The following is a 16,245-nucleotide window of genomic DNA, read 5'->3' as shown; positions in this document are numbered from 1 at the left end:
CTGAGGTTCTCATGGCCTTTCTCAGGCTCCTGCCTCAGCAGCTTCCACTCATACGCACAGAGGGGGTGTGCATAGAACGGGACACACAGCTCAGAGTTCATCCTGAGCACCCCAGGCCTCTAAGGCCTCAGTCTCCTCTACAAAATAGACTAACACCTCTTCATCCCAGGGTCAGAGTGAGGACTTGGGGAGATATCTGGAGCAGCGGAGAGGGTGGGCTCAGGAGCCAGGCTGCTATGTAGCAGCCACGTGACCTGGACGTTACTGAACCCCACTGTGACTCGGTTTCCCCCTATGTTCAGTGGCTGCAACAATGGTACCTGCTTCACAAGGTTGTTGGGGGATCCGGTGAGTCAGCAGAGTCAGGACAGAGTCTAGCAGAGTAAGCATGTGCCCAGTGCCCAGCACATAGTAGGTGCTCAACAAACATTCATGAAACCTGCACCTGGCACAGGCCTGGCACACAGAAGACCCTTAGCAAAGGTGTATCAGGCCTGAGCTGCTTTGGCTCAGTGGTTAGAGCATCAGCCTGTGGACTGAAGGGTCCTGGGTTCGATTCCAGCCAAGGGCATGTACCTCGGTTGCAGGCTTGATCCCCAGTCGGGGTGCGTGCGGGAGGCAACCAATCAATGTGTCCTCATATCAATGCTTCTCTCTCTCTTTCTCTCCCTTCCACTCTCTGAAAAGTAATGGAAAAAATATCCTTAGGTGAAGATTAAAAAAAAAAAGGTGTATCGGTTTGAGCCGGGTCCTCCCAAAACTGATCTCTCCCCGGGAGGCACACGCTTTGGTTGTTGCCCCAGGGCCCACAGAGACTGGGAGCCAGAGGGTGCTAGGACCTGGCTGGCCCACTGAGACTCAGGGTCTGGGGGAGAGAGGGTGGTCAGTCAGGGCCCTCCCCTACTTGCTGAGGCCTGAGCCAGGCAGAGAGCCAGCTGGGACTCATGCCAGGCAAAGGGTATGTGCACTGGAGTCAGGCTGGCCTGGGTTTGAGTCCCGCCTCCCCTCATTTGTAGTGCGGCTAGACAAACCGCCCATCGTCTGACTGTTCCCCAGCTGCGCAATGGAACAGTGACCCACAGGCCTCTCGGGGTGGGGTGGGCACTGAAAGAAAAGTCCCCAGCATGTCCGGCAGGGAGCCCCCATCAGCTGCTCCCACCCAGGCGTCAGCCACCTGCTCCAGCCTCTTCGAGCCACTTCCCCTCAGGCCTCGAAGGTCCTGCAGTTCTCCCAGGCTGCTGTGGGCAGTGGGTGAGGCAGGAGCCTTCTCTCGGACATCTCTAGGGATCCTGGGCTCCAGCAAGTCAGGGGCAGATGCTCTCCCTGACGAGGTCCCCTCCTGCCCTGATGCATCATTTCTGTCCCTTCTGAGTCCTCTGACCAGGAGAGCCACACGGCCGGCCCAGAGCCCCGGGGGCCCAGGTGAGGCAGGCAGTGCCACGGTTCCTGCGGGCACACCGGTGGTGCCGCCCTAGCCACAATGACCAGCAGCCACACCAGCAAGCAGCGTGGCCCAGGACACGGGCCCGTCACGGGGCTGCCACTTACCCTCGTAGAAGCGGATCTTGTCCCTCAGGATCACCATGCCTTTCGTCAGCAGCTGGTTCTGAAAGGCACACGGAGACGCCGTCAGTCCTGAGGGTTCCTGGCAGGCAGGGCCCCCGAGAGTCCACCGCCTGCAGCCGAGGCTCAGAGGAAGGGACTCGCTGACGTCCCATCTCCCACATGCCACAGAACCTGAGCTTCAGCTCAGCCCAGGAGGTCGCTGACAACCGGCCAACCAGGGCTGTCACGAGACAGGAGGTGGCTACAGGGACAACCCCAAAAGACAGGCAGCAGCTGGAGCCTCAGCGGAGCGGGCAGGGGGGCTGCCTTCGCGCCCGGACTGAGGGAGGACAATGAAGCACATGGGGGTGCTGGGGGCCTGGCTTGCGAGCTGTGTCAGTACCGTGAGGCTCACCCCACGGAGTCCCGTGAGCGCCGGCCGCCCCGGGCATCGGCTGAGGATGACACCTCGTGGTCCCCGCACGGCTCGCAACAGCCAAAGGTGCAAACAGCTGTGTCCACCCACAGGCAAGTGGACAAGCGGGGCGCGCAGACAATGGGGTGTTAGGCTGTAGAAAGGAACGGAGCACCCACACCTGCCACGGCTGAGCCCAACCTCGGAAACACTGTGCTCAGCGGAAGAAGCCGACACAGAAGACACACAGTGTGCGAGTCCGTCCCCATGAAATGCCCAGGATGGAAATCCAGAAGGCAGGCAGACTGGTAGCTGCAGGGGCTGGGGGGGGGGGGGGTGATGATAAAGGTGGGGTTTCTTTGGGGCGGGTGGTGAAATGCCCGGGAATTCGACAGTGGTGCCTATAGTACAAACCACGGAGTTGGGCATTTAAGTGGGTGCACCCTGTGGCATGTGAATCGTGCCTCCAGAGAGTCACGTAACCACGGCAGGTCCCATGTGTTCACGACTCTGCAGGCCCGCTGCCCAGACTGGGGGGTGGGGCAGGAATGCCAAGTGGAGCAGCACCTGGCACAGAGGGGCCCTGGCGACACTGATATTCTGTGCCTCAGGGCACTGGGGCTGCAAGATGACTCAAACACGGATGTTAGGGGCCCACACTGATGTTCCAGGAGGAGGTGGGCCAGTAATAAGAAAGCTGCCTGAGTCCTGCATGCGCAGTGCTGAGACTCCAGGCACAGTGCTGAGACATCACCAGGATCCTCTCATTTAACCTTCACAACCATCTGCGGTTGGGGATGCGGATGGGGAAACTGAGTCATGGTGAGGCAGAGGCCCTGGAACCTAGTGCTTCACATGTCCACTGAGAGGAGGTGACCCTGGTCCTTTCTGGCCAGTTCAGGAAGCAATCCCAGCCCAGCTGGAGAGCAGGACCACCCACCTGGAGAGCAAGACCACCCAGCTGGAGAGCAATCCCAGCCCAGGGGGAGAGCAGGACCACCCACCTGGAGAGCTGGACCACCCAGCTGGAGAGCAAGACCACCCACCTGCAGGTATTCCGTGAAGAAGGACCCCAGCTCTGTCTTCAGCAGCTGCCTGTGGGCGGGAGGGGAGACCAGAGGGAGAGAGGGTGGGAGTCAGAGACCACACAGTGGCAGCGAGGATGTCCCAGGGGCTCTGCTGGGGGCCAGTGGGACACAAACCCGCTCAGCCCAATATGAGGGCTGGGCACGTCCACCCGTCTCAGGCCTGCAGAGAGCTGGGTCAGCTACACTTTCATGGGTCCTCCGGTGGCAGTGCCACGGAAGCCATCAGGTAAAGAGGCCTGGGTCCTTAAGTAGGTGTCCTCTGCGACCCAAACTGCCCTAGCCTCTAAGGTTTTCTTCCACCTGGAAAAACTACTGTGCAAGTGTGTCCGTTTCTGCACCTCAGAAGAAAGGGGGTCAAGGGAACAAGGGGATTGAGGAGGAGGACTAGCTGGACACACTGGCCGTCATCAAAGTCACACCTCCGTGCTTCCAAGGACACCATCAAGGAAGTGAAACGACAGCTCGTGGCATGGGGAAGAGACTTGCAAATGAGTGCCTGGTAAGGGTCTCGACCCAGAATATATAGAGAGCTCTTATAACTCAACAAGAGGAGACCAAGAGCCCAATGAAAAAATTGGACACAGGGTGTGCGTACACGTTCGAGAGACACAAATGGCCAATTAGCCCATGAAGAGATGCCCAGCCGTGCCATCAGGGGACTGCGGGCCAAAGCCATGAGGGGGCACTTCTCCCCCACTAGAGGGGGAGTACTGGTAAGAACATGGAGAAACTGAGTCCTCCCTGGGCTGGCAAGACTGTGGAGCGGAGCGGCTGCTGTGGGAGACAGCCGGGCGGTTCCTCCTGGAGCTAACCTCAGAGCTGTGAGACGACCCAGCAGTGCGGCCCCAGGCACAGACCCAGGAGGAATGAAAATACAGGTCCACACAAAGTCCTGTGCACGATGCCCCCGCCGGAGGGCAGAAACAACCCAAACGTCCATCAACAGGCGAGTGGGTAAACAAAACCGTGTGTTTTCTACACAGTGGAATATTACGTGGCCGTCAACAGGAAGGAGGCACTGACACGGGCTCCGATGCGGATGAACCCTGGAAGCGTGGTCTCCGCGAGGGAAGCCGGCCACGAACGGCCACGTGCACACCGAGCGATTCCGTTTACGTGAAGTGTCCGGAATTGGCAAATCCACAGACAGAAAAGTTAACTGGTATTTGCCAGAGGCTGGGGGAGGGGGTAACAGGGAGTGACTGCTAATGGGGACAGGCTTTTCAGGGGGTCATGAAAATGTTCTGGAATTCAATAGGCCGATGGTTGTACAAACTTCTGAACATACTAAAATGCCAAACTGTACATTTCCAAAGAGTGAGTTACATAGACAAATATTACATATACACATAAAACGGGGAGGGGAGATGACTGACAGGTGTTAGAGTCCTGCTACCACTCCCCATCCCGGCCTCACCCGCACCCGGCACAGCCTTCTCTCATAAAGAGCTTCGAGAACCGAGGAGAAAATTCAGATAGTGGGGCGATGGATGGCTCCAGCCACAGGCTCTCGTGGGATCAAAGCTAATGACCATTACGGATTTAATGCACAATTAAATTCACTTAATTTAAGGTGGCCTCATGATGCCAGAGAGCTGGGGGGGCAGGCAGTCCTGAAGGGCCCAAGTCCCAGCTCCACTGACTAATCCTGTAACCTTGAGCTACCCCCGACCTCTCTGTGCCTCAGTTTCCCCATCTGTAAAATGAGATAAGGTGCCCATTCCTCTGAGGCATTGTGAAGAGTTTAAGGCATGGAAAGCTCATCGCACGAGGCTGGCACAGAGCAAACTCTCAAAAGAAAGGCCCTGCTATTATTACTTAACTATGCCCAGCATCTAATTTTGAATCAGCTAAAGACAGGTTGCCCCAAATAACCTAACTGGCCAGGAGTGCCACGGCTCACGTCACATGACCTCCACCTGTTTCCTGGGTAAGGATCATGGGGACCCTGGGGGCCAGGGATACATCTCTGCCCCCCACCCCAGGCACACACTCCTGAGGGAGGCCCCTGCTCTGTGCAGTCCCTCAGGGCTGGTGACAGGGGCATGTGGTCTAGGGTTATAGTCCGTCCCCCCCTCCCCCTGCTGTTTATGCTGCTGGAGGGGAAGGGTGTAGAAACTGCTGGAGGGTTGTCCCGGTGCTTTGCTCAGGAATTTGGAAATATTTCCTTATGTTCTGTTGTTTAAACACCAGCACATTCTTTAGGCTAGCAATAAAATCCTGGTTTCCTGAGCAGAGGGATATTAGGAACACGGGGCTGCTGTGGCCCCACCCACACCTCTGGTGGCTCCCGGGGCCCCACTGACACCCCTGGTGGCTCCCAGGGCCCAGCCCCTGGGTGGCCAGACCAGCTTGAGAAAAGCTGGACAGTCACACACGGGCCTGGGAGGCAATAACCTCCTGCTCTCCGACTTCACCAGCCCCTCACCCTCCCTGGGCCTCGGTTTATCTGGTTAAAGGAGCCCTTTCAGTTCTGCCACGATGGGGTGGGAAGGGTTTATCGCTGTCAAAATTAACCTTTTACTCTCGGCCTGAGCCAATGGGAAGGTCTGCACAACAGGGGTGGCAGGGGAACGGCACAGAGGCAGCACATGCCTCCCTGCAGCTACTGTGTGACCTGGGGCAGGTTTCTCAGCCTCTCTGAGCTTTGGCCGCCTCCACTACAACACAACGCTATGTGGGCTGGCCCCGCAGGTTCCCGGGCAGCCGGTCCGTCCGTGGGGGGCTCCTTCACCAGTACTTGCTGGTTCCTCGGCTACTCACAGGAAATGAGGGGCCTTCGGGGGCCAGCCAGCCGGTGTTAATGGCTTTTCCGGAATGACACTCCCGTCATTACCAGGTGGGTCCTTCCTCTTCAACAGAATAAGTCTTTCCTGATGCCCAACATCAGCGGGGAATGAGGGCGTTACCTTGAGCCACCGTCCAAGTCCCACCCTGTTTCTCCTGAAAAGATGTCCTCAGGAGGGGTGGGGGCGGAGGCCCACCAGGCCCGAGAGCCACGCAACAGCGTCAAGGTCCATGTGGTGGCCACTGCTGCCCGCAGCTCTCAGGGTGTAACCTCAGGTGAGGCTGGTGGACTGGGTGGGGGGCTGGCTGGGGCCTCCCACCCTGGCATGGCCCTCCCTGCTTCTCACAGACCCAGGCCTGGGACAGGACAGGACAGTCACTCACCTGACGCCTTCGTTGAGGCTGAAAAGCTCCTGGTCGGGCAGCCCCTTGCGCTGGAAGACAGCGATCACCCCGTTGTGGATGCTGCAGGTGGGGAGAGGAGCGCTGTGTCCACCCGCGGCGGGACCCCTCCCAGCCTCCCGGGCCGCCCTTCGGCCCCCTCTCCCCTGGAGCCTCCCTGCTGGGCTCGGGGAACAGGACCGGCCGGCCAGAAGCAGGGCACCTGGAGAGCAGGGACCGCTCGTCCCTGTGGGACCCCATCCACACCAGGACCTCAGTTCCCACCTGAACTCCCAGATCCCGCACCCCAGCCTCCCCTGTGCTCCAGGCGCCTCCCCGTCACCTCTCCAGGACACCCGGGTACCCTGCGCACACGCTGCTTCCCCCCCTTCCCTCCTGTTAGTCCCTCCCACCGGCCACGCGCTCCCAAGGGTGAGAGCCAGGTGCCACCGCCCTCGGCCCAGGGCGTGGTTGCCGCTCTGAATCACCACCCCTGGTGAGCAGGGGACAGCCGGACCCACACAGCTGGTCACATCACAGGGTGGGCAGTGGCCACGGAGCTCCGGGTGCCCTTCTCTGCCTTCAGCCGCTTCACCCTTTCCAGCAACACGGACTGGCCGCCCACTTCTCAGATGAGGAGACTGAAGCTCAGAGAGGCCAAGTCCCCTACGGGGAGCCCCGGAGCTCGCCCGACAGCGGCTGCTCTCCCCTTGCCGCCTCCCCCAGGGAGCCAGGTCTGGGCAGGGTTGGGGCCCCATGTCCCGGTGGGCGGAGAGGATCGGAGCAGCGTGGGGACGTGCCCAGGTCACAGAGCTGACCCCAGCTGCACCAGGCACCGCAACCACATTGGACACTGGTCACCTGACCCGGGGAGCCGGCGACTCCAGGGCCTGATCTTGGAATGCTGCTTACTCACAGGTCCAGGGACGCGCGTCCTCCGGCCTGTTTCCTGTCTGCGAGACGGGGCCGCGTGTGCGCCGCCCCCAGGTGCTACGGGGAGGAAAGGCCGGCTGGCCAGGGCTCAGCCTGTTACAAGCCCCTGCTGGCCCCGGCCCTGCATTTACAGACTAAAAAAAGATAAAAATCCGACGGGAAGTCTAAGAGCGACTGGGAAGCCAGCTGTCCCACAGCAGCTGCCCCCCGGAATCCCAACAGCTGGGAACTCACCCTCAGCCTGTGGGGCTGCTGGGGGGCAGGGAGAATGGTGCAGGGGCGGCCCCACCCGGCCCGGTGTGGAGGGGATGGGGGGGTCCCAGCCACTCAGGAAGTTCAGAGGGGCCTGGCCAAATTCTCCCTGGGACCCAAATCAGGCATGTGGAGCCCGGGCCTGCTGTTCTCAGGGACCCGCGCTATCAGCCTTGCTGTGTCCTTCCTCTCCTTCCCTTAATCCTTCGGAGGGACCCAGCCCACTCTGGTCCCCCACCCAGAAGTGCCCCTCCATCATGGGGCTACGGATGGCCAGGCTGGCAGTCTGGGCCCTCGGGGGGCCTGGCCCTCTGTGACTCTTGTACCACCTCCCTTCCTGCCCCACGGCCTTCCACCCACCTCTCTCTCCAAAGCCTTCCCGCCCCCCCCCCCCCCCGACTCCAGGCCAGGTCCCTCCTGCCTCACACCTGGGAGGGGAGAGCATTCAACCCCATCTATGGTTTGGGGAGGGAGGCCTATCTGATTTACTATTTGGTCTCTACCACCCCACCCCCGGCACTGGGGCAGCAAAGCGACACCCAAGGAGGATGCTGTGACCTTGCCGTCTGTCACCACTGGAGTCCGAGCAGCCCCGCCCACCCCCGTCACCCTGGCTGGTTCAGGGGCGGGTATGGGTTTGAGTCCCAGCTCTGGGCTTGTTGGTTATATGCCCGGGCCACATGCTCTGACCACCCGGGCCTCAGTGTCCCCATCCATACAATGGGAATCATGATCACAGCCCCTGAAGGAGACAGTGTGGGCAAGCGACGGTGCCCCGAAGGCTGTGTCATGCTGTGGGTCAGCAGTCGCTCTGGTGGTACAGGGGTGACTCCAGAAGCATCCACCACAGCTCAGCTACTTGCTCTGTGGTTTTCTCAATCTCTTCCTCCTAGCTGCCACATGAGGTGGGGACTGTCACACCCCCGGCTGCAGAACATTGAGGCCCCAAGCGTTATCCCCAGCTGGGGCCCAGGGCCCACCCTGCCAAAACATGGGGGTGGGTGGGCGGAACCCAGCTCCTTCCCCCTCTCTCCAGCTGAGGGCCCAGTTCTTTTCAAAGTCCAAGTTGGGTAAACAAAAAACCCTGCTGTGAGCCACTGGAGGAGAGGAAGGGTGGGGAGGGCGAGAGCACCTCATGTGACTAATCGTCCCCCCAAAACAGAAGTGAAACCCTAGCTGTGGCCTCCTAGACCAGCCTCTCTGTGAGGTAGGCAGGCCCGGGCAGGGGAAGGGCCGAGGTCCCGGGGAAACCACAGGCCTTTGAGGTGCTTCCAGGGGAGACCCTGCCTCACCGCCTCCCTCCAGCTGTAGCCCCTCATAGGAGCCGTCCCCTCCTCATGAAGGAAGACGGGAGGCAGGGTCAAGTCCCAGACTCGTCTGAGCACTGGGTGGCACAGGGCAGAAGGGCAGGACCCTTGGTGAGGCTCCAGGGTGTCCAGGATGGGCTGAGACCTGCCACCAGGGCTGGTGGGACAGGGCTGCTCAGGATTGGCAGGGGAGGGGGGGCTGTGGTGAGGCTTGGGGGAAGGGCTAACTGTGGGACTCTGGGGGTACCTGTGGCCACCCTAGCCTGGGTGGAGGCCATCGTGGGGCTGTGAGCGGCTGGGACCCCAGGTGGGTGGGTCTCTGGTCCAGCATCACCTCTCTGTATTGCTCACCTCCCTGGCAGAATGAGTGGCTGGGGGCCACCCAAAGCCTCACCTCTGGTGGGTCAGGCCGATGCACATCTGGGGACTCCTGGAGGTAGAGCCTGCCCTTCCTCAGGCTCCTACCCTGCTCTGTACCTGGCCCCCGGAGGCCTCTGAGGACACGGGGGGCGGGAGTGGCCTCTGCAGGTGTCCTTGCTCCCACTGCCTGGTGCCCCTAGAGGGCTGACCAGGCCCTGGGCAAGGCTGGTACTTCCTCAGCCCCTCCGACTAGTGTCGAGACCTGACTCCCTCAGGACCCGGCACCAGCCAGAGGGCCCCCAGAGGGCTTGAACAAGTGGGCGGAGGCAGGCAGGGGTGCTGGGCTCCACTGGGTCCCCACATGTCCCCTCTGGGTCCTCCGGCTGCCACCTGGGCTCTAACCCTCTCCCCGTCCTGTCCATCCAAGGATGACCAGAGCCCCAGTGTCCTCATCTGTACCCCAGGGGGTCATGCCCAGCCCCGGGAAATGAAGTGGGGGGACTGCCTGGCCTCCCCTTCAAGTCTAGGTATAAGGCACAGGGAGGCAGGTGTCACAGAACCAATCCTGCCCCCATTTAGGCCCTAATTTGAGCATCTGGAAAGTGGCGGTGAGAACACCTACGGACAAGTCTACCTGCCCCTCAGCAAACAAGTATCACTCACACCCTGGTTTCAGTCCACCTGGCTTGAAATCCCCCACCCTGAGGGCTCCTGGCTGAGCGGGAGGGGCTCCAATCCCACCCCCACCCCAGGCAAGGGCTTAGAGCATCTCTCCAGAGGCTCCCCTGCCCAGGTAGGCAGGCGCTGGCTTGGGCTCTGACCCACCCGTCCTGGCAGGCTGCAGAAAGGATGGTGGCATGCCCATGTCCTCCCATGGCTGCCTGGGGCCTCACATTCCCACCTTCCCGGCTGTGTGGCCGGGTTCTGACGCCACGGTGGGGGAGTGGTGGCCCAGGGCACATGGGGGGAGGGAGGGAAGCCCAATGTGTGGTTGTCCTTCAGCTGCTGCGACAAGACCACAACCCAGTGGCTTAAAACAAGCCCAAGTTGTTTTCCTACAGTTCCGAAGGCTGGAAAGTCTAAACCAGGGTCACGGGACTAAAACCAAGGTGTGGGTGGGCTGGCTCCTTCTGGAGGCTCCAAGGCCGAACTCGCTTGTTTCCGACCTTTCCCGGCTTCCAGAGGCGCCCACGTTCCTCGGCTCGGGCCCTTCCCTCCATTCACAACCTCTCTGCTTCCACCGTTTCCCTGCTCCAACTCTGATCCCATGTCGTCCCCCCACCCCCCAAACCCCTGTGATGACACTGGGCCCACCTGGATAATCTCCCCATCTGAAGCTCCTGAACTTAATCACATCTGAAAAGTCCCCTTTGCCCTGCAATGTAACGTGTTCACAGGTCCCAGGGAATTGGGTGTGGACATCTTTCGGGGTCATTAGTCTGCCGACCACATGCAGGCTGCCCCCGAGGGGCAGGGGCTCAGGATTCACAGCAAGGCGTTGGGGCGGACAGGCCCACATGGCCTCCAACCCCCACTCTCAACCTTCGCCTTGGAGGCTTCAACCAACCCCCTGGCCCCTCAGAGACCCACATGGCGGCAGAAGCGCAGGCTCTGGAGTTAGACCCAGGCGGTCCAGTGACTCTCTGAGCCTCACCTGCAAGATGGGGGTCGTGAGTCCCACCTTGAGTTATTCTGGGGATGAAAGGAGCTCCTCCCACCTGACTTTGGACAACAGGATGTCACGGCTGCTTGGGGGAGCACTCCGTGGGGTTTGGCCAGGACCAGAGGGGTGCAGACCAAGGGGTGGGCTCCAGCCTCTGAGTTCTCACCCCCAAAAACCCACCATGCCCAGCCCCAGCGGGACACGAACTCGCACATGTCCTTGGCTGTGGCTTCCAGTCAGACCTGGGTTCAGAGCCCTGACCCTGTAAGCTGAAGACAACCACCCAGCCTTGAGGCGGGTCTGCGGGGAGAGTGACAAGTGACACCTGCACCACAAGGGCGCAAACCGTACCCTGCTCCAGCATGTCTCGGGGCCTCCATTCTAACATCTAGGTGGGGTGGGCGCTGGGCTCACCAAACCTCAAGCATTTGGGCAGATCCAGGCCTGGCAAGGAGTAGGGTGTCGCAATGGTTAGCACCCTCTGACCCAAATGCAGATGTGGGGGACCAGTGTTGGGGTCTGGGGAGCTCCCTCCACACACAAGGGGCACCCACCCCTCACTCAAACGTTTCCTGCACACTGATGGGAGAGAGTAGAACACGGGCCACCAAACCTGGGTCTATCTTCCTCCCAGCACTAAAGCCCACCTGCAAATCCCTCACTGGCTGACTCTGTCCTGTTTATTTCCTGCCTCCCCCCATGGTCTCCAGGCTCTGGGAGGCTGCTGACTCTCTGCCCCAGGCTCAGCCCAGTGCCAGTGAATGAAGAAGTGAATGAACGAGTGAGTGAATGAACAGCTAAATGAGAGCATGGATCCCATTCTCACGAGATGGAGGCAGAGACTGGAGTGACGTGGCCACCGGTCAGGGATCCACCAGGAGCTGGAAGAGGCCAGGAGGGCCCTCCCCTAGAGCCTCTGCAGGGAGCACAGTCCCGCCGACACCTTGATTTTGGACTTCTGGCCTCCAGAACCCTGAGAGTAAATTTGTTGTGTTAAGTCACCTGGTTTGTGATGATGTGTTACAGTGGCCCCCAGGACACTAATGTGGTCACAAAGAGAAAAAGGGGTGCATCTTGGACTGGACATGAGGAGTCAACTCAGCAAGGCAGGACCGACTGCAGACTGTCCTGGTCCAGGCTATTGTCCTGTGGGCCTGGCAGGGAGCAATGCAAAGACCAGAGGGGCCTCTGCCTCCACTGTTGTCACTCAGAGACCTGGCAGGGGAAGGCACTTTGCTCCCTCCTTGGCTGTCCCTCCTCTGTCTGGGGAGGAGAGAAGAGGACTCTGGCTCTGCCATGTCCTACGTGGGCCAGTCTCCCAGGACTGTGTCCCCCTCTGTACCTCTAAATTGTGGGTGGGTAATAATATCTCTCTCTCTGGACTATGATGGTGGCAAAGTGAGCCAAAGGAAATGAAGGGGGCCGCACATGGATGGGGGGCAGCTGAGTAGAAGCCCTGTGGGTGCCAGCTGTGGGAAGGGCACAGTCCTCCGCAGTCCGCCAGGCCCAGGAACAGAACAGAGCTGACTGAGTTCCCAAGTTTCCCTAAGTAAAAAGCAGCTGAGGGACGCAGATGGCCTCTCCTGGAAGACTCGGAGCTGGCCCCAGGGTGCCCCCACCTCTGTCTGGAGGACCCCCAGCAGGGCCGACCACAAAGGGAGCGGCTCACAAAGCTTCAGTGGGTGAAAGCTCAGGAACCAGCAGACTCCCGAGGAGCCCCCCAAACCCTAACCCTACAGGCCCACCCCGACATGAGCTGGGGCTGGAGTTAGGAGTTACAGAGGAACCCACTACATGCCAGGAACAGTGCTGAGGGCATTAATACCCATCTTCACATTTAATCCCTACCACAGTCCAGTTTATGGGAAAGGAAATTGAGGATCAGAGAGATTCAGTGACTCTCTCAAGGCCACACAGCAGGGAAGAGGCAGAGCTGGGATTTGAACTAAGTCTGTTTGGCTCCTTCCACTAAACCACGGCAGAGACATGAGGAGGACTGTGTCTAGCGCCTCAATTCTGTGAGAGGAGAAAACCACGTGAAGTCAGTGCGAGGTCACTGGGTCAGTGAGGTTCCCCGTGAGAGTCCTTTCACTGCCCCCAAGGAGGAATGTGCTTGCTGAGGACAAATAGGGAAACTGAGGCAGAAACATCTAGGCCTCAAGCAGTTTTGCAACTTGGTTGCGGGCTGAAGATAAGCACATGGGGATGAGAGTGTCCTGCTGGTGCACAGAGGGTCTCAGGTTGGCAGCCCCGTGCCCACCACAATGTGGCTCATCAAGTCTGGCCAAGGTCACAGCCCCGAGGAGCATCTGGCAAGATTTCACTGGCAGGCGTGTGTGGTTGGGGGGGGGACGACACAGCATCCACAGCCCCCCTAAACAGCCTCACTCTCTTCCCACTTTCCTTTGGGTGGAAATGTCTATGTTTGAAAGGGGCCCACGAGCAGACACACTGGGGAATCCCACTCAACGAACCCTCTCTTTTCCGGATCCCAGCCTCGCTCTTGAGACAAAGCTTGGGGGGCGGGGGAACTTCCCACGCCCCCGCCCGGCTGGGAGCGGCCCTTGGGGGAGGGTCGCCTGAGGAATGCGGGGCAGCTGCCGCACCCCCGCCGACAGCTGCGCGCACGGGGGCCGCTCGGGGAAAAGCCCCCGCCCCCCGCGATCTCCGCGCAGAGACAGGAAGCAACCTACCGACGGCGCCCGCGGGGCTCGTCGGCTCATCCGCGAAATGGGAAGATACTTCCTGCTGTGTTACCGCCCAGGCTGCCGCGAGCCCGGGGCCCGAGACGCGGGAAGACCGCGGGGGGGCGGCCGGCACGCGGGCCCCGCCCCCAGCCCCCGCCGGGCGCTCCGGGGCGGCCGGGCTCCGCGCGCCGGTCCCCAGTTGCAGGAACACGTTGCACTAACTTCCCTCCGCGCGCGCACCACTCCGGCGGAGCAAGTTCCCGCAGCCCGGGGAGGGCCGCGGTGCCCCCGCACCCTCCCCGCGGGCGCTCACCCTCTCCCCGCGCCGCGGCTCTGGGCGCCGGGCCCGCGGGCGGGCCGGGAGGGCGCGGCCTTACCTGTTCCAGGTGGCGTTGGCGCAGGCCCGGCGCTGCTGCGTGCCCCGCTCGTCCGCGGAGGCGGCGGCCGGCTCTCTCTTGCCCAGGTCACTGAGGCTGGGCGAACTCATGAACTTCAACCTGCGGAGAGTCCTCATGGTGACCCCGGCGGCCCGCGCCGCGCCCACGCGCGCCCGGCGCCGCGCCCTGCGCCACGCGCCACGCTGCGCCCCGGGCCCCGGCCGGCGCCGCGCTGCGCCGTCTACGAGGAAACTTGGGAGCGAGCAGGAAGCCCAGCGGCCCCGCGGGGTCCCGCCCCGGCCCCGCGCCTCCGCCCCGGGCCCGCAGCCGGCCGGCCCTCCGGGTTAATCATTGCTCCGGGCGGCCGCGGTGGCAGCGCGGGGAGCGCAGCGGGCGGCGCGGACCGGGCGCAAACAGAGGCCGGGGGCGGGGCTTGCGGCCGGGGGCGGGGCTTGCGGCCGGGGGCGGGGCTTGCGGCCGGGGGCGGGGCTTGCGGCCGGGGGCGGGGCAGGTGAGGCCCGGGGGCGGGGCGGGCGAGGCGGGGGCGGGGCCTCAGCCCCCAAGCCCCCCACCCGTCCTCTCCAGGTCGCGCTGGGCCCGCTGCGCCCTCCCGAAGGCCACACGTGCCCACAGGAAGCCAGCAAGCACGGCAGGGACAACCCAGCCCCCAGCGCCAGCCCCGCCCCGCCACTGCGGACACGGCCACGCGATGCTCAACGACTCCTGATCCCCCTTCCAGCGCTCCCCTGCTCCGCAATGCCTCAGCCAGAGTCCCCCCCTCTTCCCGCCGCACCCCACAAAGGCTGTGTGCACGCAGATCCCTCAAGATCCCGCCACATGAACGCAGATGTCTCCGTGGTTCTCCGGAAAACAGGACCCCGCCCACCTGGCCAGGACCTCAGGCCAGGACCCCACCCACCTGGGTGCTCTCATCGCTCTCTTCTATCCAGGAGGTGTTGCCAGATTGGGGGGGTTGGGGGAATCAGGAGTAGGCCCCCACCCCCAGGGCAGAGACCTGCAAAGCTGTTCCTACAACCCCCCACCCTCAGGTCTCTGGGATGATAGAAAGCAAGTGGGTCCCCTAAGGCCCCGTGGCTGGTGAAGAGCGACCCCACTGGGGGAAGCTCCCCGCCAGATGTGCACAGATGCTTGATCTCAGGCCAGCCTCCCTCTAGGAGGTAGGACTTTCCCATTTCCCAGGGGAGGAAACTGAGGCTCAGAGGGTGAAATAACTTGCCCAATGTCATAGTCAACAAGTGGCAAAGCTGGGCCTAGCCCAGGCCTCCTGAGCACATGGCAAAGACTCCCGCCCACCCCCCAGCTTCTGGAATTCCCACAGAGTTCACCCGCCCCCTGCCCCTTGCCCCCATCAATGCTGCTCTGGTCACCCCTCCTGGGCCCCTCCTGTGCTGAGCAGGCCATGGTGTCACCAGAGCCCCAGCCCCGTATCTTCCCATGGATCAGTGGGGGGAGAGGAGGGGCTGATCCGAGAGTCTCAGCATGAGAAATGTGCTAAAAGCCCCCCACCCCCATGTTGTACTGAAGAGGGAAACTGAGGCCTGGAGGCCACTGGGTCCTCTATCCCAGAGTGTGTGCCTCTTGTACTCCACCCTCGACGGTGGGACCAAAGCACCTGCACCCTGGGGAAGAGGCTCCATACCACGGGTGGGGGTGGGACACAGCTGACGTCTCCATGGTTCTCAGGAGCTGTGAACCAGCTCCGTGTGTCGCACGCAGTGTAGGGCAACATTACTGTGCCCACTCAGAGACAGAAGCCTGCACCTCAGGGTGAAGGGGGCGATGGGTGGGGCTTGCCAAGGCCCAGCCGAGAAGCTCAGGAGCTTCTTTTGTGGTCTCAGGAGCCAGGAGGGCCCCATCTAGGTGTCTGAGAGCCTTGTGAGGAGTCACTGTCCAGTTCAAATCAGCCAGCATTTCCTGAGCACCTACTATGTTCCAGACACTGCCCTCGTCCTAGAGAGGCAGATCATAACCGACAAACTCTGGGACCCTGAGCTCAAAGTTGAGGGTGTGGACACCTTCAGTTCCCAGAGCTGCCATCCCCAAGGCTGAGACCAGTGTGACCTGACAGGTCACCCCTTCCTCACCTTCACCCAGCCACACCCCTGGTGGTTTCTTACCCCTTTAGAAACATCTATGGATTCTGCTCCCTCCGCCTCTATGGTCACCTCTCCAGGCAGAGCTGATGGCATCTCTGGCCAGGATGACAGACACCTCCTGACTGCCCCCTATCCCCTGGGGGTCCACACAGGGCACTCAACAGATCTCTCTTCCTCCGGGTGGTCCGAGAGATCCTTGCTTGGCATCCCGTGGGTTCCCACTGCCTGAGGATAAAGTCCAAAGCCTGGAGTCCTGGGAAGGGCCTTCTGCCCCTGGGCCCTTGCCCCCCAGTACCCAGGATGTCTACGGGAGATGCTGCCTCCCCTCCCCCA

The 16,245-nt window shown here is 61.5% G+C and overlaps 1 protein-coding gene across 3 annotated transcripts in view; it reads right to left on the bottom strand.

Moving 5' to 3' along the window:
• The window catches only part of PRR5 (proline rich 5), a 49,030-nt gene that overhangs the window by 11,410 nt on the left and 21,375 nt on the right, over window positions 1-16,245 (bottom strand). For 2 of the 3 annotated variants that reach the window (XM_081128494.1, XM_081128495.1), the window contains exons 2-5: window positions 13,796-13,915; window positions 6,220-6,300; window positions 3,007-3,055; window positions 1,549-1,606 (exon numbers count right to left, since the gene is read on the bottom strand). In XM_081128494.1, the coding sequence (XP_080984620.1) occupies window positions 1,549-1,606; window positions 3,007-3,055; window positions 6,220-6,300; window positions 13,796-13,905 (298 nt within the window). In that variant the 5' untranslated portion in view covers window positions 13,906-13,915. Of the gene's footprint in view, window positions 1-1,548; window positions 1,607-3,006; window positions 3,056-6,219; window positions 6,301-13,795; window positions 14,122-16,245 lie in introns of those variants that run through there. The other variant, XM_081128496.1, reaches the window with a different exon arrangement.

Source organism: Miniopterus schreibersii (assembly GCF_964146895.1).
Source record: "Miniopterus schreibersii genome assembly, chromosome: 2".
NCBI classification, from domain to species: domain Eukaryota; kingdom Metazoa; phylum Chordata; class Mammalia; order Chiroptera; family Miniopteridae; genus Miniopterus; species Miniopterus schreibersii.
The sequence above is the reverse complement of the archived record's forward strand: the minus strand, read 5'-3'. Positions and strand labels throughout refer to the sequence as shown.